General features: G+C 45.2%; 1 protein-coding gene across 1 annotated transcript in view; it reads left to right on the top strand.

The window, feature by feature from the left end:
• Window positions 1-26,285, top strand: part of ME3 (malic enzyme 3) — a 181,774-nt gene that overhangs the window by 96,581 nt on the left and 58,908 nt on the right. Inside the window, exon 4 of the mRNA XM_058545451.1 lies at window positions 21,942-22,017. Within this exon, the coding sequence (XP_058401434.1) occupies window positions 21,942-22,017 (76 nt within the window). The remainder of the gene's footprint in view (window positions 1-21,941; window positions 22,018-26,285) is intronic.

Below are 26,285 nucleotides of genomic sequence, written 5' to 3' on the forward strand. Positions count from 1 at the left end.
AGTGAGGGTGGGGATGGTTGAGCAGCTCCACACAGATGCAAAAGTTATATTTTCCTGCTCAGGCTGGAGGCAGATGAGCTTTATTAACTAGAACAGGATGTTCTGGGTTTGACTTCCTTTAGCCCAAGGCAGATTTCCCTGACGATTTAAACAAAGTGATTTTTGTTTCTTTTTTATCTGGCTCTGTCCTTTTCCTCCCTTGTCCCTGGCAATCCTAGCCATGGTAATCAAAAGAATAGGTGTGGGAAAATTTCCTTACTAAGAAGGAAATACGTACATACAGGCAGGAGTAGACCTTTCCTCAAATAAACCTTAATCTCCCATTAACCTGTAAAATGCACTAAAGCTTGTGTTTGCTCATGCTAAGTTTAGTCCAAAAAGAGTGGCTTCTTAAGAGATGCTGCAAGCAATGCAAATGTTTTGAAAGGTTCTAGACTGGAGGAAGAGTGAAAAATCATTGTTGTAAAATTTCTTAAAGAAAAGTGAAGGCTGCCTTGCCAGAAAAGAACCCACCCCCCACCAGCTGGCCAACCCCTGAAATCCAATATTATTTTGACATCCTTGTGTTAGTCCATTGCACCTACAGGAATCTCCTCAAATTTCCCATGTGCCCTCAGGGGTAGCATTGAAAACTTTATGAACTGGTTTCTTACAGATTAATCTTAAACCAGCATTTCCCAAGACCGTAGGGATTTGGACTTAGGAAGGATAGGTTTTGTTTGAATAGGAGAGGAATGGGAAGGAATAGATCAAGAAGATCTTGTCTAGGGTGCTGGAGATGGAAACAAGGCTCAGAAAGGGTGTCCCAGTGTGGTGTCAGCATTTTCCAGAAGGTTACTGGCGGGGAGCAAGTGGAAAAGCTAAAAGGACAAAAAATAAGGTGGGTGGTGGAAGACGGACTTCTCCAACTCCACACAATTTATTATATGAGCTCCTCTCCTGGATCACAAGCTTTAGCAGGGAGGAAACTGTGTCTTGTTCTTCCTTGTCTTGTCTTCCATGATGCTGAGCACCTACCAGAGAGAGCACTTAAACACTGCCTTCTGATTAGGTTCAACAAGCATTGATCATGCATCATCTTTATGGTTTGCCATCATAAGTACAGGGAAGACCCAAATGGAATAAGATAGGTTATTCGTGGTTCCTGTCCTTGAGGAGTTTACAGCCCAACTAAGGAGAAGAGCAGCTCTAAGGTGATATAAGCCCATTAGTAAAGTTTGTTGTGGATTATCTAGTTTACTTTGAAGGCATTGAGATAATTCATTATGGTAACAAATCTCTCCACTGAGTTGTTGGTTCTTGATCTAAACCTGGAGAGAAGGATTTTGATTCACAGTGGGAAGATGGCCCAGCACAGTCCCTGGCATACAAAGATTTATCCGATGAGTTCCAAGCAAGAGGAACTGCATAAGCAAGACATGTAGCTGGAACAGCCAAGAATCACAGATTCTCAGGACTGGGAAGGCAGAAGACACTGCTGGTTGCCCCTTCCCCCTTCTCAACAAAATCCTGGGTTTTTTTTCAGTTATCTTTCTTCCCCCAAATGGCCATGTGCTTTGAGAAAGTCTTGGCCCTTCCCAGAACCAAGCAGTGGGTGTTAATTAATCTCCACCAAACATAGTGAAGTCCCCTTGCCAGTGACAGTTCTGGTCAAAAAGACGTGAGGGTAATCTGCCCGAGGACTTCTGGGGAGGCATTTCTCATCACAAGAGAGCTCCCTCTTTCCTGGACATTTTTATGTGTGCCGGGGATGCCTGGAACTGTGACAGTCATTCTACCATCATGAGGAAAACAGCCCCGGGACCAAGCCAAGGATGTAATGTGGGGATCCTGTGTCCTTAGTGACATTGTTGAGTCACTAAATAAACAAATTCTGAGCCACCTTCCCCTGGGCTTCTTGTCATGTGAAATAAATTTCCTCTTTCCGGCCAGTCGAGCTAAAGTTTTCTGTTACCTCCAGCTGAAAGCAATTCCCCTTCCTGAAAGGAAGCTTGAATCATCTCTGTCATATAACAGTAGCTCACATTTATTTATTCAGAGTTTCCAGTGCACCAGGCACTCTTCTAGGTGCTTCACTCATTTAGGCCCCACAACGTCTCTTTGTGGTATGTAATATTATTGGGCCCATTTTCGTGAAGAGAAAACTGAGGCACTGAGAGTTAAAGTAAAAGGTTACATAACTAGTACATGGTAGAGCCACAGTTCAAACCCAGCCTCCAGAGGGTACATCCTCACTGCTGCCTGTCATGTCCTCATGAGCCTCTTCTCTCTGGGGATTGAGCATCTCCAGGACAGAGGACTCACTACCACGTGGTCCCACGCACGTGTAGGGTGTGTGAGGAGATCACTCCACTGATGAGGTGGGAAGTGAAGGCCGATGTGAGGCATGGTGAGGAGTTTGGATTGCATTAGTGAGAGATCATGCTCCACTTTTGAGAGAGGGACTGTAAGGAAAGCATTTTTCAAGGAGGATGATTCTCGAAGGACTGAAAAGGAGAGCCCACAGAGAACTGTTGTATAACTGAGGTATGCGGAGACAAGAGCCTGACAGGGTCCAAGATGTGGAGATGAAGGGTGAAGACCCAGGATACTGAGAAAGAGGAATCTGCAGTACTTGGACACTAGTGGATGTGAGGGTGAAAGTGAGAGGAAGGATTGTCAGATCTGAGCTGTGTTGGGGTGTAATGACAGTCGTGGAAAGTGGAGATTGGACTCCAGCTGGATTATAACAACAACTACTACCCTTCCTTTCATTCACCATGAGAAGTCATATTACCTTTATTGTCTTTGAGTCTCACAACAGCCCTAAGAAAACAGAATGTGTTATTGTCCCCATGTCACACAGGAGAGGTTCAGAGGGATGGGAGACTTGCCTAGAGCCATATGGCTAGTCAGTGGCAGGATTCAAACCTGACTCTATCCTATTTCAAGGCCTCTCCTTCCTTCTGCATTGGAACCCTCTCTAGTCCTGCATTGCAAAAATTCAGCATTTCTGAATCATGCCTTTACAAATATGTCCTCTCCGAAACAACAACAAAGCACACACGTTCCTCAGACTGAATGAAATTAGCAACAGGTGTCTGCAGGACTCCCGTGTGCATCAGTCTGGGCTGGAGTCCCCTGCGGGCAGATGGGGTGAAGTGGGGCTGAGTTGCAGGTCCACGCCAAGGTGCCCAGTTAGAGAGCCTCAGGAAGAGAGCCAAGGCTTGCACCCGGGCAGGTCCTTCACACCTGCACAGAGCCTTTTCGGCACGTAGCAAGGACACGCCAAGCATCTTGTGGCTCCTGCTTCCATGATACGCCGTGGAGTTGGTGCTGGGATATTTAATGTTCTCCACATTTTAAACCTTCCCTCCCCGCTGCCCCACATGGCCTGTGGTGCACTCTAGCACACACACGTGTTTCCTTTGTGTCCCCTACAGCCCACTCCCAGGAACTCCCAGATAACTCCCCGCAGTGGGTTCTAAGACAGGCTGAGGCATTTGCCTCCTAAGAGGACTTTGAAAACAGTCACATCTCTCCAGGAAGCTTTAGGTGGGAGCTTGTCAGTCAAGAGATGGAATTGCTTAGCTCTTAAGAGACCTTGAGCTCCACATTTCTGTAGATTTGCCTCCCTTTGCAGCACAGTGACAGGATCATGGAGATATAAATCAACCAATTCACATTGGGGCCAAAAGGGGACCTGACACCCTCTCCACCTGGGGTCCAACTCAGTGGAAATGGGAGGACTAGAACTCAGGTCTCCTGCCTCTTTACTTCCTTCCACTGTGCATTCAAATCAAACAGTTCATAATTATTACTTATATTTATATAGCACTTTGAAGTTTTAGAGTGAATTCAGATACAATCCTACCAACTGCTCTGTGAAACAGACAGGGCAGTTTCACATGAGGAAATGGAGGATTCCAGAGATTAAGGTACTCTCCGAGGCTGTACAAATAGTGAAAGATAGAGCTGAACCTAGAGTTTGGAGCTTGCTCTTTGCCTTTCAGGATTCTTTCCACTGTTGGACTGTAAGTTTCCTACAGGCAGAAGCCCTATTTGTTTTGCTCGCCATTGGATACCCAGCACCCAACACAGGGTCTGGCACACGGTTCTTGTTAGATGGAAGAAGGATGGATGGATGGATCAATGGATAGATAGAAGAAACCTGGAGTCTTATTTTCCTGATGACTTCTAATGGAATCCTAGAGGAGAGAGCTTCTGTTATCAGTGGCTCCTTACTTAAAGACAAAGAGCTTTAACTCTATAACTTTGTTTAAAATGCATTATGTCTTAAATTTTTTTTACATTAATGTAAAAAGTGGTTTGATTCCTTTAAGAATCTTCAGCAAGAAGACTTGTACAGGGCATAGGACATAGTAAGCACTCAGTAAATGTTGCTGGAATTTAATTAAATTTAAAAGCTAGGTTGGGGAGATAAAAGTAATTGCCAAGAGTTTCTATGTTACTGGGATAATTAAAGAATTGCCTTCATCCACCTGCAAAATAACCTTATCCCCAAATGCAGGCCTGTCAGTTGGGAAGAAATCAATGGCTAGAGTGGAATAAGTTCATGACCTGCATTTCTAGAATCTTTGGTTCCAGAGGATCAATAGCAATGTCCAATCCTCATCACAAATGAGGTGCAGTAGGTTGCCCTTGCCTGCCAGGGCAGGATGGACCCTGCGTGAGCCAATTGGTGCTTCTCATGTGCAGGCAAGTGGAGGGACATAGATGTGAAGTTGTCATGGTAACTTTTTTATTGATTGAAAGAATAGATGAAGCTAGAGTGAACCTCCTTGGATTGTATGGGGGTGGGAGGGGGGTAACCAGCAGTGGGAAGCAGAGAAACTTCTCTCTTCCTAGACAAAGATGGTGCAGGCAATTTGAATTCAAGTAATAGAACAAAATCAGGTAAGGTTCTGGCTAGAATAATTAAGATAAATAGGTAATTAAGTGATTTTGATTATCAAAGCGGGAGGGCAGTTTTTGAAAATAAATCTCTACCTAGGCCAGTGGTTTTGAAATTTCATAAGAATCCGTTTATTAAAAGTTACAGACTCCAGCTCTCTTTCCCAAGATTCTGATTCATTGTGTCAGGAGTGGGGCTCAAGATTCTCCATTGTAAAACTATCCACAACATATTCTTCTACAGGAAGTTTGTGGTACCAGTGCTACCCCACTGGTAGCACGTGGACCATATTTTCATAAAGGCTACCCTGGGTGAGCAGAGAACATCAGAGAGCAAACCCAAGCTGGAGCCAGCTCACCTGTTCTTACCTGATGGGAAAATAAAGACTGTTTTCCACTTAGTTGCAGTTTAAAAAGAAAACAAAAAACAGAGTTTAATTAGTCAGTGATTACTAACAGTTGAGTTTCTGAAATAAGCTACTTTAGTTTATACATTGTACTTTCTTTTAATCTTACATTCTACCAAATATTAATTCTTACTAAGTATTAATCTTACCAAATGCTTCACTAATTGACAGAAACCAGGAGATGTTCGCTCTGCCTGCCGCCCTTTCCTCACCTTACCCAAATGACAAACTCCCACTTACCTTTGAAAATCCAGTCCAAATGTCTTCATCCCTTGCCACCTCCTTAGCCTCTGTCCTCTCTCCCTCGGTTGTAGAATATATTGCTCCCTCTTCTGTGTCTGTCCACAGTGCCCTCTGCTAATACTCTACTAATGAATTTACTGCGTTATAATCCAGTAGTTATTTACAGATCTGCTCCATCTCTTTCTTGTCAGAGCTTGTCAGACAGCGTGTCTTATTTGTGTTTGCATCTTTGTCCTTTCCTTTGCCATATACTAGAATGAATGAATGAATGCATGAATGAATGAAAGGATATAAGCTCCATCAAGACAGGGATTTTTGTCTGTTTTCTTCACTGAAATAAATATCCCAAGCGCCTAGAACAGTGCCTGTTACATAAAGGGGTCTAATAAATAATTGTTGAAATAATTCATGAATGGGTGCTTTTGTTTACGCAAGCCAGTAGAAAAGAAAGACAGGATCTGCTTTGTTTCTCATCATAACAGTAAAAATGTTTCACAGCGGCACCAGTATTGTCACAGTCTCCTGGACTGATTAAGATTGAGATCCCATTTGATATTTCTGATATCTGATGGTTTGAGGTTTAGCTGTATAGACCAAGATACCTAATAGAGAAAAAGCAGTAATATTGCAAGCAGACAGCTCATACCTGCATCATTTAGATCAAGTTGACTTTTTGTTTGTTTGTGTGTGTGTGTGTGTGTGTGTGTGTGAGGAAGATCAGCCCTGAGTTAACATCCATGCCAATCCTCCTCTTTTTGCTGAGGAAGACTGGCCCTGGGCTAACGTCTGGCTGATCTTCCTCCACTTTATGTGGGACGCCGCCACAGCATGGCCTGACAAGCGGTGCATCGGTGCACGCGGGATCCGAACCCAGGCCGCCAGCAGCAGAGTGTGCGCACTTTACCACTACGCCATGGGGTCGCCTCTCAAGGCGACTTTTTTTAGCATTATTCATTACATTCTCCTACTAATGGTAAGCCTGGAATGCAAAGAATTCTCCAGGATAGTTTACATTGAATAGTAATAGTAAAATAGCTTCCACTTACTGAGCACTTACTAAATGTGCCAGGCATTGTACTAACCGCTTTTCATGTATTATTTCTTTTGTCACATACCACTTTATTAGAAACGTTTTATTATCCATATTTTACAGATGGGGAAACTGAGGCTCAAATGTACACATTTTCCAGGGTCACTCAGCTAGTAACCAGAAGACCTGAGATCTGAGTCTGTCTGTCCGAGCCTCTGCTCTTGAGCTTCACAATTACACTGGTGTTTTCAATTGAATGGGTCCAGTGGGACTTCTTCCTGACCAGACAAGCACACATCTTTTCCGTCATTTCAGAGCAAATAGTTTCTTGGCTTTGAACATTCCTAATCTTGAGTTTTCTGAGATTTCTTCCTTTAAAGAGATTTATAGTTTGGAGACTAAACTCAGTCAAAATGACAAATTAAGTCGAAAGTTCCCCCCACCCCCTTGCTCCTGCTTAATGACACCTGAGGAGTGGCCCTTTCAGACATTTGGTTCCAGGCATTTAGCTGTCTCTTACATTTGCTTCCAGTGATCAGGGTCCCTGAGGTTTACACATGTGTTTTCCCAGTGAACTTTTGTCCTCTTTGAAAATTGCATTCTGTTCTCCTTTATTAAATTCCACCTTTCATGACTAACATGCAACAATAACTCCAGACATGTTTACATGATAAATTAAAGTGGGCAGAGTCTTCCGCTTACAAATTGCTTCAGGATAGGACTCAGATGCCTGCCCATAGAGTTGTCTCATAAATGCTAGCATAAAATGGATGTGAACTTTTACAATTTCAGCTTGGCTTAGGGGCCTATTGTTTTGGTGAATCTTGACAGAGTTCCGAGCTCCTAGCCTATTTCTCAAACTGAGGTGCAGAGATGTATGACTCAGTGGAAGAAAATACGTGTGACTACTTCTCAGACCTGCTTTGGGAAACTAAACAGGATGTTTTTCTCTCCCTGTCTTGCACATACCTGTAAACAAGCGGCTCACTGGCAGGGCCTCTGAGTTGGGGGTATAGCGATTTCAGACTCATGCTTGTTAATTATTTGCTTTGGAGATATCAGAAGTTTGTGTTAGAGCCACGTTCCAAAAAACTTATTGCTCAGAGACCCAGATTAACTAGAGGCTTTCTAGAAGGCAGGGTGTTCGTTTGTTTTTTCTCCACATAAAGTGGAGGCATGTGTGGGTCTGTGCCATGTTCACAGCCATAAAAGAAAGTGAAGAGTGTTAAGTGTGACTTGTAAGGGAAAAGGAGGCCTGAAGCCTCTGTGATTATTATTTTTGGAGGAGTAAATATTTCAGTAGAAAAAGAAACTCCTTTGTACCAACTCTTTCTGAGTTTTCTTGGCATATTTTAATATTTTCAAGTAACAGCTGAAACCACATTAACCTTCACTGTTCTAATTGGAAGCATCTGCGAGTTGCAAAATTAGAATTTTCAGATTCTGAAGTGATTTGCTATTTGGACAGGGGTGTCAATTTCAGCTGAAATTTCCATCTCTGGGGCTTGTTTTTCCTCCTGATTATAAATTGTTCAGTCAGCTAATGGTGTGATGGAGACATTCTTTGTCAGCTTTTCCATGTACTCGTGCTTTTTTAATGAAAACTGCACTTTCTTCAGCTATTTGTACACCTTATCAGGATTATTCTTCTTCGAGAACAGATGGAGAAATTCCCAACCTTTAGAATTCACCTCGAATAGTTTCCTCCTGCCAAAAAACATCTCATAATCAAAGATAGTAGACCAGTATATGATATTTGTAAATTCCAGGAAGAAAGAAAAGTAGTAAAAGCAATTAGAAACCTATTCCAATTTTTCTCTATGTTAATAGAAACCTGTCTGCTAAAGGGCTTGCATTTTACAAATATCTCCTGAAACTTCAACAAGAGAGCCAGGAAGGTACAGTGGCCTCTCACCTGCTTGCCTCTACTGCTTAGGCTGCTTCCTGTCTCAGCGATGTTCTCTCATCAAGCCTCAGTACTCTCAGGTGTAAATAGGACTATTACCTGCCTCCCAGACTCGTGGCAATGAGTCAATGGTGGAGCATTTATAAAATGTTCCCCGTGGGAACTGTCTTAGTCCGTTTGGGCTGCTGTACAAAATACCACAGACTGGGCAGCTTATAAACTGCAGAAATTTATTTCTCAAAGTTCTGGAGCCTGGAATTCTGAGATCAGGGTGCTGGCAGGGTCGGGTGAGGGCTTTTTGGTGGCAGACTTCTTGTGTTCTCACATAGCAGAAGAGGTTAAGGAGCTCTCTCTTGGGCCTCTTTTATAAGGATCCCATTCATGACCTAATCACCTCCCAAAAGCCCCGCCTCCAAATACCACCACATGCGAATTAGGATTTCAACATATGAATCTCGGGGGGGGGGGGGGGGGGGGGGGAGCACATTCAGACCATAGCGGGAGCTAAGTAAATGTTCACTTCTTTTCTTTCTTTTCTACTTTTTACATACGGCAACTGAGGTAACAATGACATGACTTATCTGAGGCCAAAGATTAGGTCCCCAAGGAACCAAGATCAACCTGAGGTTTGTGGTCTACCACCTTCAAGTCTCCATCCTTTGTCTGGGTTCAACACCACCTCTGCAGAGTTTGGCACAGACGACATTGTAGACTGCTCCAAAAAGTTAAGGAGAGCAAAAAGGCTGTGGGTGATAAAGGCCACTTCACAGATGCTAGATGTTGTTACTAGGATTAAAATTAATTTGACTACATAGAGAAAGGATTCAAAATGATGCCACCAAAAGACTAGTTTGACTTTCCGTAGTGGGCACCCCATAAATGTTTGCAGTGTTGAATTTAATAGACTGGACCTGCAGATCAGTGAGTTTTTGAGAATGCAAAGGAAAACAAATAGTAATTGTGTCAAGATGCAAGTGAACTAGAATATATGGTCATCCTGTAAGGCATAAAATTCTGTCTCTTGGAGGGGAACTGACATTCATTCCTTTGGCAAACATTCCGTAGGTTCCAACTTAAGATTTATCAAGAGGGTACTTTGTGCCTGACATTGTATTATTTTATTTAATTCTTACACCAACTTGGTGAGATGGATTTAATTATTAATTAGAACTTCACTTTAGCAATGAGCAACTGAGACTCAGTAAGGTTAAGTAACTTGCCAAGGTTGCACAGCAAATACACGGTAGATCTGAGATTTGAACCCAGGTCTGTCTAGCTCTAAATTCATGCTCTTGCAACTATTCCCCAGACACCTGTGGATCTTGCTAGATTATGTCATAGAATCACAGATTTTTAGAGGTAATCTGATCTACCGTCTACATTTTTCAGAAGGGGAAACAGACTCAAGAGGTCTGATAAGTTTCTCAAATCGCATAGCTAGATGTAGGAGTATAAAAACTTTTATTGCCCTTGTCCTCACCACTCCATTCCCACATTCAGGGAAGGAGAGAAAGGAATAGCCCATCTATTCAGAAATCCCTTTCTGAAGTGGATATGATGTTTATAGGGCTGTATTAGGGGACCCATGGAAACCAATGAAAGTGGAGGATGTGGTCCCTGCCCTCCTGATGCTTCAAGTCTACTTGGGGAAAAGCATCCCACAGCAGCAAGAAGGAGGAAGAGTGGGAGGGAGGGCCAAAAGGCCCTAGAACGGGGGTTCCAGACCTGGCTTTGTACTCTCTCCTCTGTGATTTAGCCATCCTGGGCCTGCTTGTTCTGTGATTCTCCCCGTCCTCCTATAATGTCTCTGTTATACTCAATTGTACTATATTTTTTTCCAGTCTGCCTAAATCAGAAAACCCCCCTGGATCAGAGGTAAAGTCTTGTTCATCCTGGTTTCTCGTGTGCCCAGCACAATGCCTGGCACAAAGCAGAATGCATAAAGGCTGTGCAGGGGGCAAGGCGGTTGTTAGCCTCAAGCACAAGAAATCCAGGAAGCTCTGCCCACTCCGATGTCCCCCTGAAGGAGTCACTGGGGCAGACGTCAGTGTCCACACCTTTTCACCTCACTCCAAAGACAGGAACAGTTCACATCACTTGTCATCTGGGAGGGTCAGAAGGAAAGGGGGCTTCCACAGGAGGGGAGGGGGCACACTCGCTTTGTAACATCCCACCTCAGAGGGAGACAGAATGGAAACAGGATGGGCCATCTAAGATACAGGAAATGAGCTGTGGTGGTCCAGTGGGTTAAAATAATCAAAACGTTCCTCAAGATAGAAAATAAAACCAAAGAAGGATTGTGAGTGACCTACGACGACTAACACGTCCCCCACTTTAGTCACACTGCCCTGAGGGATTTCACAGACCCAGGGAAAAAGGTGATTTTTCAGTTCCCGCGAGGCCTGGCAGTCGCCTCGCTGCGGCCCCCGGCTCTGCCTCACCAGGTGCTGGGCTGTGGACACCCTTGGACTTCTCAGACCTGCTTTCTCCCGCTGTGCCGTTGACTCTGGGAGACTGCTTCTGGCCTTTAAAAATCGCCTCTTGCGGGTTTCCAGAGGACAGGTTCCCTTCCTGCCAAAAATGTGAGGAATGGTGGTTTCGTGGCAACAGTGAGCCTTTGTTCCAGAGTTGAAAGTGCACGTCCCTCCTCCTGAGCCAGGCCGCTGCGGTTTGCCTGATGTCACTGACCCTGTTTTAATTAAGTCTTCCTTTTTTGTTGGACTTGGTGCCAAGAAGCCTAAATGAATGTTGTCTATTTGAGTGGGTTTTGTTGGTTTTTTTTTTTCCCAATTCTATTTTAGGAAACTTCTGAGGGTCACTCCTCTGCAGGCTGAGATAAGAGTTGAGTCTTTTTCTCAAGAAATAATAACATTCTTCTAAGTGAACATTATTTTTGTTTTTCTTTCTCTCTAGTGTAACTGAATTCTAAGATTCACGGGGATTTTTCTGGCTCCTGATGGAAACTGGAGATAGTGATGTAATTTACAGGCCTTTGTTGGATGGAGGAAACTTCACCTGCACTTGCCCTTATGAAATTCCAACAGACTGAGTTTTAAGTAATATACAGGGAAGGAATTGTGATCACCACTGCTTATGGCTATTGCACAAAAATTGAATAGTTGGTGTATCAGCTTCCTAGGACTGCCATAACAAAATACCACAAACTGGGTGGCTTAAAACAACAGAAATTTTTTATCTCACAGTTCTAGAGGCCAGAAGTCTGAAATTGAGATGTTGACAGTCATGCTCTCTCTGAAATCTGTAGGGGAAAATCCTTCCTTGCCTCTTGTAGTTTCTGTTGTTTGCCAGCAATCCTTGGCATTCCTTGGCTTGTAGAAGCATCACTCCAATCTCTGCCTCCATTGTCACATGACCATCTCCTCCCTGTGTGTTTCTGTCTTCACCTCGTATTATAAGGACACCAGTCATATTGGATTAGGGCCTTCCCTAATGACCTCATCTTAGCTTAATTACATCTACAAAGACCCTATTTCTGATTAAGGTCACAGGTACTGGAGGTTAGGATTTCAATATATCTTTTAGAGGGATACAATTCAACTCATAACAGTTGGCATGGAATTTTCTCTTACCAAGAATATATTTGGATATTTGGATATGTTATCACTCTCTAGCATAAGTAACCAATATCAGCTACCACTTATGGGGCCTTTACCACATGCCAAGCACTGTGCCACATACCTGATACATATTATTTCATTTAATCCTCACAGAAGCACCTTGAGGTAGAAATTACTATATACCTAGTTTATAACTGAGAAAATCAAGGCCCAGGTCTGTCTGATTTCAGCACCCATGTCCCGAACCACTCAGCATACCCAACACATACATTGCATATGGGGTGCCTGTTGTGTGCTTGGCACCATGCTATAACACCCTGGGTTATAGCAGTGAATAAGACAGATGCTGTCCTGCCCTCATAGAACATAACAGTCTAGTGGGAGGGGACATGCATTAAGGGCATAATCTCCTAAATAACAGTTACTAACTCGCAGTGCCATAGCACTGTCTCCAATCAGGAATTCTTTTCCTCTGCTGTCATTGCCTGAGCTCTGTTGTAGAAAAAATGACTGCTGAGATCAAGAGTGGTGAGAAGACTCTCAAAGTGGGAAGGCCCTGCACTCTGCTTTAACCAGAGCTCCAATATTTTGTTTTACATAAAGGGCATCTGTGAAAGATTTTGTTGAACAGAGTGTAGCGTGGCTAGGTTATGCTGTGGAACAAACAACTCTGAAATCTCAACACTTAAAGTTTGTTCTGTGCTTCCACATCTTGTCTCTTGCGGGTCAGCTAGGGGCCGGGCTCTGTGTCTTCCCCACTCATCTGCTTCATTTGCTACATGTCGCTGTAGCAAAGGAAAAAGAGAAGATGGTGAATCACACCCTGGCCCTCCCTTAAACACTTCCACCCCTAAGTGTCATGTCACCCCAGTTCCAGGAAGAACAGCCCATAATAAATAGGGCTTTCAGGCCAAATGGGTTAAGTATGTGAGAGAATAGAGTAGGTGCTCAGTGCAGTTTTTGTTAAGCATGAATCCATCCCTTCTCTTCTCCACACACTACCCCAGAGCTCCATGCAGGAGGGGGCCACCCCACTTCTCTGGCCGCTCCTTCTCAGCTTTGGTCAGTGGGCCCTGAGGACCAAACATCAGCTAAGAGAGAACCTGGGTTCTGTTTCTAGAGACTGAAGTAGGAAAGTCCAAACTTGTGAAAGCCATAAATCAGAGGACAGTGATTTATGTTCCCCAACAATTCTCTGCAGGTTCCCTTTAAACAGCAACCTCCCAGGTAGACGTACAATATAATTGTTGGCATGTATATTTTATTTGCTCACAATTTGTCAGGAATATGCTGTATGTTATATAAAGCAGAGTGTATATTCATTTAAGCCCTGGATCCCATAGGTTGGCAGCGTGCCATATTTATATATATATTTTTTTCTTGCCTCAAATTCCAAAATTGCTTCCCTGAAATAAACAGGAAAAACTTGGGGGAAGTAATCAGTGGCCAAAATTATTTTTGTTTTTTTCCTGTTCCAGTTAATGGCTATTAACAGCTAGAGATTCCCCGAAGTACCTCCATCCAAGATGCCCATCTTCACGGCACCAGGAGCAGTGAAGGACATTCTGTTCTAATTACTCAGAGGAGTCATTAGCCTTGATGAATGCTCAGGTTACTGTGGCTCACTGCAGGATGTTCAGCGCCTTGGGCTCCCCGGGGCAGCCTATAATTCACTCAAAAGCTGGAAATGCCTCTGTCTCAGCAGAGCCAGCCCAGGGCTTCCTGGAGCTTCCCACCTTCCTGCCTCCCTTTGTGCCTCAGAACAGGATGATAACATCACACCAGCTGTCAAAGGCAGTGCCTCATGGGGCATCACTCATTCTGGGGAAGGGGGGAGAAGATTGAAAAAGACCCAGTGTGGAGTATAGAGCGCTCTTTGGCACCTACATCACTGCCCCATTCATCCGCAAAGGGCCACCAGGAAAGCAGAGAGAGGATGTGCTCTCAGAGCAAGCTTTAACATCCCTTCTCAGACTCACCATATTGGACCAGGTCAGACAAATATTAAGATTTGTGTGTCTACAGGGCTTTACAGTGTGCAGCATTTTTGTGAACTTGCCTTGTTTGATCCTCACTGTTGCTCATAATGGAGAAGCCTTTGTTCCCATTTTACTGACGAGAAAACTAAGGCATAGAGAGATGAAGTGATGTGCCCCAGATCACACACCTACAGGGGCCGTGTTTCTGGGATCCAGGAGACCTGTGTTTGAATCTCACCTCTACTTTTACGTCTCTACCTCTAATCGCATCTATAGAATGGTGATGATGCTCACCTGATAGTGCTGCATGAGAATTAAGACAGTGTACATAAAGGGCCTAACAGGATCCCTGGAACAGAGATATTCAAACACGACTATTGAATCAATGAATGGAGGGATGGAGGAATGAATGAATGAAGGAGTGAATGAAAGGGTGAGTGAATAAATGAATGAATATATGATTGAGTTGAATGCATGAATATTGCACTTTTGTGGCTTGTTTTCCCTTTCAGGCTGGCCTTGATCTTACTCTCATTGAATATTAGCTCTTGCAGGGAACATGGAAAATATTTAGTCCCAACTGTGCGTCACCAAAGACCCTTTTATTTTGCTGCCATTCCATGACCCACATAATGCAAGATTTTCTGCCAAACTCTGTGACTGCCTTCCTGTTTCACCAAAGGCACATATAACTGTCAATCATGGCTCCTGACAAATGTGCACATTGACCTGGTATAATTCTAGTTTATGAGTTAATAATTAGCTGCTAACATTTACTGAGCACTAACTCTGAGCCAGGTACCTCACTGGGCATTTTGGCAGCATTGGAACCCAGGGGGTCTGACTCCAGAGCCTGTACTCTTAACCACTGAGCTAACTCAGCAATGCTAAGAGATGCCATTTGCTGAGTGCTCACTGAGTGCCAGAAGAGGCTGTCATAAGCTCATTTATATGCATTGTCTTAATTAATCTTTATAACAAAGGTATGAAGCAGCTGATGTCACATTCTCCATTTTACAAATGAGGAACTGAAGCTTGAAGAAGGGGAGTAGCTTGCCCAGGCCACGTAGCTAGTGAGTAGCAGAGGCAGGCTCTGAGCCTGGGTGCTGTGGTTGCAAAGCACACACATTTAACCCCTAGTCTGTGCTGCCTGCCGCCTGCCGTTTCTCTAAAACATCACTTGAGTCAGCTGCAGCCTCATCACTTTCAGCGCTTGGTATTATTGGAAGTCGCTTGACAGTCCCCATTCAGGAATTCCTGTGGGTCTGAGGTCTCGGGGTGAGACTAAGCAGGTGTAGGTAGGAGCACCTCCCACGGCCTGGACATTCTTCCTGAAGGATGGAATGCAGAGGAGTGAGTGTCAGCATTCCTCACTTGATCAGAACCTCAGGAAGCAGAGATAAGAACCAACCCCATCACAGGTACTGCTGGAGAAAACAGTGTCCCCTGAGTGACAAGTGGCTAAACCTGAAAATATGTTGCTCAGGGCATTCAAGAGGTTTTCTTCCCTGGGAGTATCTTCTTTCTGGGCTGGTCTAAATGCAGTTCTGCCAGGAAATGGGTGAATGAGCCAGAGACCCCCATAGGATCCTGCTGGAACCTGTAATCCATTTGCTTATTATCATAATACTTCCCGCTGCACATTTTACTTGCTCTCTAACATGCATCAAAGAAATTTCATTAGTGGCCCCAGTGCACATCTCTGTTTGGTACATTTCACTGTGCACCACTAGCTGTTTGTCGGAAACTAGAGCCCCGGAGAGAACAGCAGCCTGGGTCGGTGGAGTGAGCACTGGACTCAGGACCGTGGTTCAAGCAGGTTCTGCTGCTTATGAGCTGTGTGACCTCTAACAAGTCACTTCACCTCTCTGGACTTCAGTGTCTTCATTTGTGTAATGAGATCTTTGGACTAGATATCTTGAAATCCCCATCCAGAGCAATCCTTTTGGGATCATTTGTAGCTACAATATAGATAATAGAAGGAAAAGCGCTTTGAGAAGTGATTAAAAGCTCTTAATGCGCTTCAAAAGGTGTTGTTTTTGCAGTGTGATCTCTGCAGAGCGTAAAATTATATAGCAAAAAAGAGAGAAAAGGGTCTTTTGGAATTTTAGTAGTTTGAACTTAAATGTAAAAATATTCATTTTTAGTGTCCCTCCTCCCTCTCCATATCTTCAACAAAGAGGGCCTATTTTAATGTACCAGATAATTTCCGTAATCACACTTTTTCTGTATTTAGAATTAACCACACCAGAGCTTTGCTAAGGTCTAAAATAGTGCCTGGATCTTACCCCTTAATACGTGAGCTTTTTGCTAAGTTTTATTAGTAAACCTCTATCTGGTAAGGGGGATGTTGAGAACCAGAGTTGTTTGAGTGAGGGACATTTCCAGAACAGGGCAGGGTTAAGAGCTTCAAGAGGCCAGGAATGCATCATTGGGATTAATTACTGTGGGTAAAGGACTTTTCCAAGGTCACTTGGTGAGTCGTCAGTGCGCCTGGGGCTGGGAGCTGGTTCCTCCAGCTCAGGAGAATCGGCCTCTTTGGGAGCATTATTGTTCCATGTTGCTAGCTCTGGATGACCTGGGGGGAAATTGCTATGGATATTAGAACTGTAGCTATGGAGACATAGAAACTGGCAAAGATACCCCCCTAATAAGACTTCCTCAGGCCGTGCCTCAGAGCAGCAGCTGGTTTGGAGGTAGAGAAGGTGATTCTTCAAAGGTTCCAGGTTTATGGGCTCAACTTGGCCCATTGACCCTTCTCTGCCACCAAGGCAAGTACCCTTATTTAAACTTCAGGATGCCCACATGCAACTGCTTTTCTCATCCGGGGCAGTCCTTGAAGTTCACTGTTACCAACACAGTGTGATTTTCCAAACTCAAATTGCCTAGAGATGATCGTTAGAAAAAAGTCCCAAGAAGGCAATCTGATGCTTAGTTTTTGTCTTGATTGATGTGACTGAGCGCCCCATGGTTGTTTCAGAATGGCACATCAAATACCTGGAACTTGCTCTCAAACCTTAGGTGTAAGTTAATTCAAACACCCACATTGCCCCACATCAATGTGATGGAAAGAGCCTGGCAACCCCCAAGTCTTAGGCTCTGGGATTTTCTTCTTCCCTGGTCTGTCCACCTGCCTTCTTATGTGCATTTCCCCAGTCCAAGCCACAGAGCACAACCCAGCACCACCCACCCCAGCACAATGACCCCTTGAGCATGACACAACATAGCACATATGAAAGTATCCTTCACTTCAACTTTATTCAACAGCCTTCATCCTCATCCCTCAGCCTTCAGTCGTCATCATAGTTCACTTATTCACTTCTCCACTTATTCAGAAATTATGCATCGAGCATCCGTTTATGGACTAAGCCTGGGCATACAGTGGTGAACAACAACAGCAATAAAATAATTGCAGACCTTGTTGTGATGCTTACAGTCTAATGGGGGGAAAATATATTAACCAAATAGCCACACAAATAAATGTGTTAAGTTTGTGTACATAGGGATGGGGTACTTTGAAAATATGTTATAGGGAGCCTTAGCTTTGAGTTGGAAGTCATCAGAAGAATGAGTAGGAATTAATTAAACAAAGAGTGAGGAGAGGCAGGGTATGCCAGGCAGAGGGAACAGTATGTGAACTGGCCCTGGGGTAAGCAGACCATGGCACATGGAGGAGTGGAAAGAAGGCCAGTGTGGCTGATGACTGTGGAAGGAAGTAAGGATGCAGTGAAGTTGAAAACGGTCTTGCAGGTAGGCCATGTTAAAGACTTTGGTTTTTATTCTAAGAGCTGTGGGAAGACATGAAGGATATTTAGAACAAGGAATAACATAGTAAGACTTTGATTTCAAGAACATCACTCTTTCCAGCAAGCCCTGATGGCTTAGCCATTAAAGTTCAGCACGCTCTGCTTCGGCGGCCCAGGTTCGATTCCCGGGCGTGGAACTACACCACTCGTCTGTCAGTAGCCATGCTGTGGCGGCAGCTCACGTAGAAGAACCAGAACTTACAATTATACACAACTGTGTACTGGGGCTTTAGGGAGGGGAAAGGAAGAAAAAAGGAGGAAGATTGGCAACAGATGTTAGCTTAGGGCGAATCTTCCCCTGCAAAAAAAAAAAAAAAAAGAACATCATTCTTTCTACTGTATAGAAAATAGACTGAAGATAGACAAGAGGGAATGTTACAAAGTTATTGTGGCACCTTAGGGAAGAGATATCAGGAGCCTGACCAAGGAGGTGATGTTATGGATGAAAGAAGTGTATGAACCAGGAGCTATTTAGAAAGTAGAATTGGGGCCAGCCTGGTGGTGCAAGCGGTTGAGTGCGTGCACTCCACTGTGGTGGCCCGGGGTTCGCCGGTTCGGATCCCAGGCGCGCACCAGCACACCGCTTGTCGAGCCATGCTGTGGCGGCGTCCCATATAAAATAGAGCAAGATGGGCATGGATGTTAGCCCAGGGCCAGTCTTCCTCAGCAAAAAGAGGAGGATTGGCAGATGTTAGCTCAGGGCCGATCTTCCTCACAAAAAAAAAAAAGAAAGAAAGAAAGTAGAATTGAAGGGCTTGGCAGTGGGTTGTATAAAAGAGGAGAGGAAAGTGTTAAGGATGATTCTAGGGGTTTGGGATTGATAAACTAGATGTATGGGGGTAATTTTCACTGAGAAATGGAGCAAGGGAAGAGAATCAGGTTTGTCTAAGGTCTTTGTTTTGTCTTGTCTTTGAGTCATAGTGCTGGAAGATTAGATCATGAATTTGGTTTTAGACGTGTTAAGTTTGAAGTGCTTTTGAGACATGCAAAGGGAGGTGTCAGCAAGGCAGTTAAATATAAAGATGTAGAACAATGACTCTAAATCCAGGGATAACTTTGCCCCCCAGGGGACATTTGCCTGTCTAGAGACATTTTTGTTTGCCACAAGAGGATATGGGTGCTGCTGGCATCTAGTGGATAGAGACCAGGGATGCTGCTAAACATCCTGCAATGCACAGGACAGCCCCACCTCTCACAGCAAAGAATTATCCAACCCAAAATGTCAGTAGTGCCAAAGATGAGAAACTGGTCTACAGATATTTGAGAGTCATTGCCCAAAGGCCTTGGGCACTGATGAGATCACATAAAGAAAGAATAAGAGTAAGAAGGCAAGTGGGATAGTACACATTTTTTAGGAACTATAACACCTAGTAGCTCTATGACCCAGCATGGGAGACTAAGGAGGAGCAGCCAGAGAGGAAAGGAAATCTGAAAGAGAATAGAGTCACAGAAGCCAAAGGTTGGGTGGGGAGTGGTTAAAAGTGTCAGATGCTACTGAGAAGCCAAAGGAGATGAGGACTAAAAAGCTCCATTGCATTTAGGGACGTGGAAGTCATTGGTGGCCCCAGCAAGAGCAGTTTGGGCAGCATGATATTGAGAAAAGACGTAGCGCAATGGGAGATGAAGAAATGGAGCAGCTAGTGTAGACAACGTTTTTAAGAAGGTTGGGTATGGGAGGGAGGAGAGGGAAAGAACAGTCTTGGCAAGGACTGTGGAAGTCACGAATAGTTTGGGGTTTGGCGGTGTTTTTTGTTGTTTTATTTTGTTTACATTTTTTTATTTTGGAAAATGTCTAACATATATAAAGTAAGCAGAATATCATAAGGGCCCTCTATGTACCATGGATGGATTTTTTTGGACTCTGGATTCAGTTTTGTTTCTCAGAAGAGTAATTTTTGTTCTAGGAGGGAGTTAACTTGGCTGGACTCAAATTCCAAACTCTGCCTCTGCTAATTGGCAGCAAGTGAAATCTCTGCTCAGTTCTCTCAGTTTCGAGCCGCAGCTGTGTTTGCCAGGCCCTCGTGTATGCAGAGTTGGATGGTCAGCCAATGATTTGGGTGGGGTTTATACACGGACTTGGGGGTCCATCCTCTCTTGCAACTCTTTCCCTTCCAGAATTTCTCCCTTCACTTCCTGATTGCTCTTCCGGCCCCAACTCCATTCTCTGATACCTCAAACTAGTAAGGCTTTGGCTTTCTGCGGCTCGAAGTTGCTTGCAGACTAGACTGCCCTCAGGCAAAAAGCTGCAGATTTGCAAATTTCAATAAGTAGATTCCCCTCCAGTTTGGGCCTGCTTTTGGCCAACCTCCATTGCTTTAAAATACAAGTGTATATATATGTGTGTGTGTGTGTATATATATCCAAATTTTATAACATAATATAAATTATTAAAAAATTAATAATTTTCTCGTTGTTATCTGAAGAAAGGTTATTCTGTCCAAGCAACTCTGTCACTACCAGAAGCGAGAAGTTTTTAAGATGATAAAGACTTGGGCATATTTTGGGCTGATGAGAAATTAATGGAAAGTCTAGTAGAGTGAGTGAGAGAGAGACAAGGGATAATCAACAGTGTAAGGCTCTGCAGTATTCCCAGCAAGAGGAGGAATGAAGGGATTGGCTGCAGACACAGAAGTTCATTGGCTTGGTGGTGGGAAGCTGACAGAGACACCATCCCAAGGTTTCATGTGCCATCAGAGGCAAGATCACTAAGGGAATGGTGGTGGGAGGGGGGAGAGAGGTGAGGCGGTTGGAGGTTTGAGAACAGAGAATTTTAAAGCAGTCTTTGCAAAGAGTGGGAAGAGTGGATTTTAACCAGAGAAACACTGAAAGAACGAAGACTGGTCAGTGTTGAAAGTCCACGTGGGTTAACAGTGATGACTTCATGGTGGTGCCAGTCGGTCTGCCCAGTCAGTCTTTTCAAGTAGCTGACTTTTCATGAGGAAAATAAACCAGAGACACAAATCAGTGGTAGGATTTTCTCCATCTGCCTTCGGCTGCCTGGGTGGAGGCACACAGGTTGCAGAAAGTGGGTTTATCCAGGGGGTTGGGGGTTTTACAAGACTTCTGAGACCAAAGAGTAAGGCCAAGGGTGTTTACAGCGTTGACTAAGGCATGGTTTAAATGATGGATACAAAATCTGAGCACCCCATGAAACCATACAAAGCATTGTTTGGAAGTCCTCTCTGATTTAGCCAGGGCAATTAGAACAGGGAACTGTTCTCCTACAGCTCCCCAACCACTCACATTGGCCAAACAGATTGAGCATTTGACCCTGGCACTTTATAAGCAAAAGGATCCTCTCTCTTAGGTGCATTGGACAAAAAGGGAGAAGAAGGAAGTGGCAGGAGCTAACTTGCCATCCTCTGCACCCCACCCCCATGCCAGGTACACATATTCCCTCACGTCTGATCCCAAGGCAGAAGACTCAGGTCCACGCACCTAGGTCAAAACATTAAAAGTTCTAAATCAAGCTAATAAACTGTAAAGTAAAATGTGTTCCATCCTCCTGCCTTTACAAATATACCTTCACGATGGTCTGGAAGGCCAAGTTTGAATTGAGAATTCTCAGGCTCTGTTGGTGCAGAGGAATCTGGCTCACAGCTGGCAGCCCATCCTTCTTCCCATCCCCAGCTCCATCCCCCACTGCAAGGTGCTTCATGTACATGTGTCTGGACACCCCAAACCACATGTCCAATTTCCATTCACAGCCCCAGGTTAGGGATCTGCCCACCACAGTGTGGTCTGTACTTGGAAGGAAGGACCCAAAGAGGAAGCCCACACAGTCCCTGGAAGCAGCCTCGGAGCCACTCAGAGAATTCTGGAGTTCTGTGTGTTTGGTCTAGATGGAGAAAGGGAGGGTGCAGGCTCCAGATGGGTGCATCCCTTGGCCCCGTGGACTCGTTTCCCTGTGGAGAGGAGCAGTTAAAGGAGGACCAGGGCAGGGCCCACTAAACTGGGGGGGCTTTGGGCAGGGACCCCTCTTCCCAGGCCTGTGGGCAGTGATACACGTGATGCAATGATACATGGTACCTGTGTTCTTTGCTCTGTTCCTGGTCTGACTGCCTGGTTTCTCTGTATGTACATGTCTTGTTTCTCCTAGTGGGCTGTTTATCACCATTCATGACAAGGGCCACCTTGCAACAATGCTGAACTCTTGGCCAGAAGACAATATTAAGGTATGATCCTGTTTTCTTTGCTATTGTTCTGTTATTTGGTGAATCCATTCAGCCTGGACTAGAGTCGTTCCCAGCTATAAAACGAGCCATTGCAACACTGAAGGCAGGACGCTGCACCCCTTTCCCAGGCCCAGACCATAGACCTGTTACAGCCAAGCATGAACGCACCAGGAGCAGAGGTTTGCATTAACCAGGCACCCGTGTGAAATTGCCCTTTGCTATTGCGAGTAGTAGTAACAATAGTCTGAAGATATATTCAGCGCATATTGAGTACCTACTGAATATTCAGTGCCAGTTTCCATGGTGGGTACAGGGAAACATCAGGCATAGACCTTCTTCTCAAGTAGCTGACTTTTCGTAAGGAAAATAAGACAGAGACACAGAAGATGAACAAGATGGAACTTGATAAACAGGCACAAAGAAAGAGCTGAGGGTGTTCAAAGAGATTTCTTTTAGCCTGAGGGGAATCTGGGAAGACTTCATGGGAGAGGTGACATTGGAACAGGCCCTTGAACTGAGGGGTAGAGTTTGGACACTTAGGCATTAGAGAGACTGGGATGTAGGGCAGGGACATTTTGCACAAGAGAAAAAGCTTATGATGAACAATACCGTCACACCTGGGTGCACACAGCAGTGTGTGGGTGGGTAGGGGGATGTATATGCAGAGTGACAAAATAAACCTGGCACTTATTCCTGGAGTATCAGTTTTACTCAAAACATTTAAGGAGAAAACATTTTTATATAATAAACAGGATGAAATATAGAGTGCAAAATTTGTGTTAATTTTAAAATACAAAACATGTAGCTCTGTAGAAATTAGTTAGCCTCTGGCTACATCCCCGGGTCTCCTCCTCCTGTCATAGGGACTTCTATGGAAGAGTATGAGGGGCTCTGCCATCTAAGTAAGATTGTTGTCACTTCTGCAGACAAAATGGGTGAAGCAAAAATGCAAAACATCTGCTGGCTGCTTGGTGAGGGCACTCCTGACACCCGAGCTGCGAGGAGCTGGAGCTGACGAAGCACAGTATTAGTACCTCTAATGCTCAGGGCCGATGCTCACACCACCCTGCCTCGATTGGGAGGCTGTGGCACTCAGTATTGTTTCCTCTCCAGGGCCTCCCTCTCTCCGTCCCTCCCAGTTCCCTGAGCCACCTGTCTCCACCGGGCTCCAAATGCAACTTCTCTCCCCGCACCTCTGTTTGTGTGTCACCCACTCTGGCCCTCTCAGGGGAGTGGTAACATTCAGAACCAGAGCAGGTGGGGCAGGACCTTGCATCTCAGGAGCGAGGCTGCAGCCACAGCCAAGGCCCTTGGACTTCAGTGCCGGCCATGGTGAAGAGCTCATTTCGTACACCTCAGTCTGGGTGTGATTTTGCCCTGTGGTTCTCCTTCCTGCTTGTCTGCTTAGACTCCAGTTACATGCAAGCCTTGGCCCTGCGTTGGCCCTGCAGGTTTTGGTCCCAGTCCCAGAAGAAGCAAGTTTTCAGGGCATGTCTAGGATGAATCTATAATTAAGGGAAACCAGCTCACTCAGTGGGAGGTTAACTCCAGCCTGCCCTGTGGGGACGTGCTGCTGAGGTCCTACAAACTAATCTTTCCCCCCTTCCTGGATAGTTCGACCACAGTGGAACCTCGTACATTGTAGGCGCTCAGTAGATGCTTACCGAGTTGAATGAACTCAGTCAACAGAGGTGATGAGCATCTTCCATGTTCCACATACTGTGACGGGGGCGGAGAAGTGGGGTCTCCACTAGCACGTATGGTGCCTTTGTGCAAGTTCTGAGGCATTAGCAAGAATGACAAAAACACACGCCCACTTAACCAGTAAGAAAAAGGCACTCCTTCCTCCAGGCTGGCCCAGGGGCTTGGTGAGGGGTTCATGGGCTGGATCTCAGGTCCCAATTGCTCCTCTTGTCAAGGCACAACTTACAAAACTGCACCCGGATCCCTGCTTCAGGGAATGCAGAATGAGAAAAATGCAGGCCCTGACCCCAAATGCTTCGTTCGAGTTGGGAAACCAAGATATGAATTCAAAATAGAATGTTAGCTGCTAAATATCTGTTGACTTCAACAAACATATTTTGAGAACCTTCTAAATTCTAAGTGCTAATTACCAGAGAGACGGAGACAGTAACTGCTGTGATTTTAGAGGGAGGGAAATAGGAGCTTTGGGGTGACCATGGAGGTGGGACTCAAGCAGGCCTCAAATAAAGAGAGACATCCAGAGCCTCTAGGGAAAGCGTGAGTTATGTGAGCAGATCAGTTGCATTCAACAACCAGTTAGTAAACATCTGCTCTGCGAGAGTTCCCTGGGGGCTCCGGGATCAACAGGGTGTACAGGCCCAGCCTCAGGGAGCTCACAGCTAGTCAGAGAGACTGACCCTAAACAGTTCTGTGTTTGTGCTGCCAAAGAAAGGAGCCTGCAGATGAGGAGCAGACAGTGTAACTGGCTGACCAATTGCCCGGCGGTACCCCAGAGTGGACGAGTGCATGCCCAGGGACACCTTCTGCCCTCAACTTTCTATTCCTGTCTCACTTTGGAGAAACCTTGAGATTAGTCCCAGTAACTATGGAGAAGAATCAGCCCTGGCTTTGCAATCAGACAGACCTGGGTTCTGGTCTTAAATCTTCCATTTACCTATGTGTGCAGATAACCTCTCTGAACTTTGTTTTCCTGTCGTGAGGATTAACCATGATAAAGTCTGTACAACACTGAAGGGCACTTGAAGGAATGGTGTCGTTGCTGGAGGTGAAGAGGCGGCTTAGCACGCACAGCAGTGCAGGGACGAGACTGCAGAGGCCTAAGGGCAGCCGTGGAGGGGCCCCCTTACCTGGGAATCACAGGCTACAAATGGGCAGCCAGTGGATTTGGCCCCTAGACATGTCTGATTTGGCCCTCAGTGGTTTTTGAAAATTTTGAATTTGTAGGCAACATTTTAAAATCAGGAGATTTCATTAAAAAAAAAAAAAAGCCCTTGGATTTCTGGCTTCTCTGGAAAAACCAGGAACTCTGAATATTGGGCCTATAATTTGGCCTGTGAACAAGTCAATTGGGGCTGATCGGGCTGCTCCCACTTTACCCCACTTCCCACCCTGCCCCATTGACATCCAACCGGCTTTTTACTGGAGGGTCCTTCCCCCAGGGCTACCCTTTCAAAGGGTCAGAATGTTCCACGCTGCAGTTTTTCTTGTTTACTGATGTGTTTTCTTCAGTTGCCTTAAAAAGAAGAGAGGAAAGTCTCCCCACCTAGGTAGGGATTCTCCGCTTATCCCTTTCATGGTACTTTGGAGCTGACACAGGCTTCCTTTCATTATTTCGTTTGATTCTCACAGTCAGTGTGATCACAGTGGAGTAAGGAGTGCTTCTGAAACCGCTGAGGTGAATCCTGAAGAATGGGTTAAGGGTGTGTCTTTTCTCAGAGGAACAAGCTGAGGTTAAGTGACTTGCCCGTGGTCACCCACAAATAAGTGTTGATGCCACCGAGTCCTGCTGCTGAGCTACTCTCCCTCCACCTGCTGAGTAGGGGAGGCAGAGCTTTTCAAGGCACAGGTATCTTTGGCCCCTGATGTTTTTGGCCGCTTGGCTGGAGGGGAGGGATGGTCTGGAGGAGCTTCTGAAGCAACACAGAAGATAAAAGATGACTTTCCGGGGGCCGGCCCAGTGGCTTAGCATTTAAGTTCGCGTGCTGTGCTTTGGCGGCCTGAGGTTCGCAGGTTCGGATCCCGGGCGCGGACCAATGCACTGCTTATCAAGCCGTGCTGTGGCGGCGTCCCATATAAAGTAGAGGAAGATTGGCATGGATGTTAGCCCAGGGCCAATCTTCCTCAGCAAAAAGAGGAGGATTGGCCAAAGATGTTAGCTCAGGGCTAATCTTCCTCACCAAAAAAAAAAAAAAAAAAGACTTTCTGAGGTTTCCTAGCCAGAAAGCAGAACTGCAAATGGAGATATAAGAGAGGCAGGCTGCGAGGGAAGCGAGGCCAAAGCCCAGGGCTGGAGGGCCCATGAAGTTTCATGGGCCTCTCTTGTTCAGGGAGGAGGAGGCAGGCCAGGCCGCTCAGAGCTGTCCAGTGTAAATCACAAAGATTTACAAAGCTGCTTTCCTGACTTTCCCACAGCAGCCATTGCCCGGAGCCTGGAGGAAGGCTCAGCTGAGAATACCTTTCCTCCCCAACAGTTTTCCCAAGCTCCTAAATCTCTCCCTCATCCCAGTCCCAACAGCTTCGGGAGGAGGTGCTGAGTGCAGCTGGGTAATGGAGCCAAGGGAGCA

The sequence above is a fragment of the Diceros bicornis genome, chromosome 7 (assembly GCF_020826845.1).
Source record: "Diceros bicornis minor isolate mBicDic1 chromosome 7, mDicBic1.mat.cur, whole genome shotgun sequence".
In the NCBI taxonomy this organism is placed as follows: Eukaryota; Metazoa; Chordata; class Mammalia; order Perissodactyla; family Rhinocerotidae; genus Diceros; species Diceros bicornis.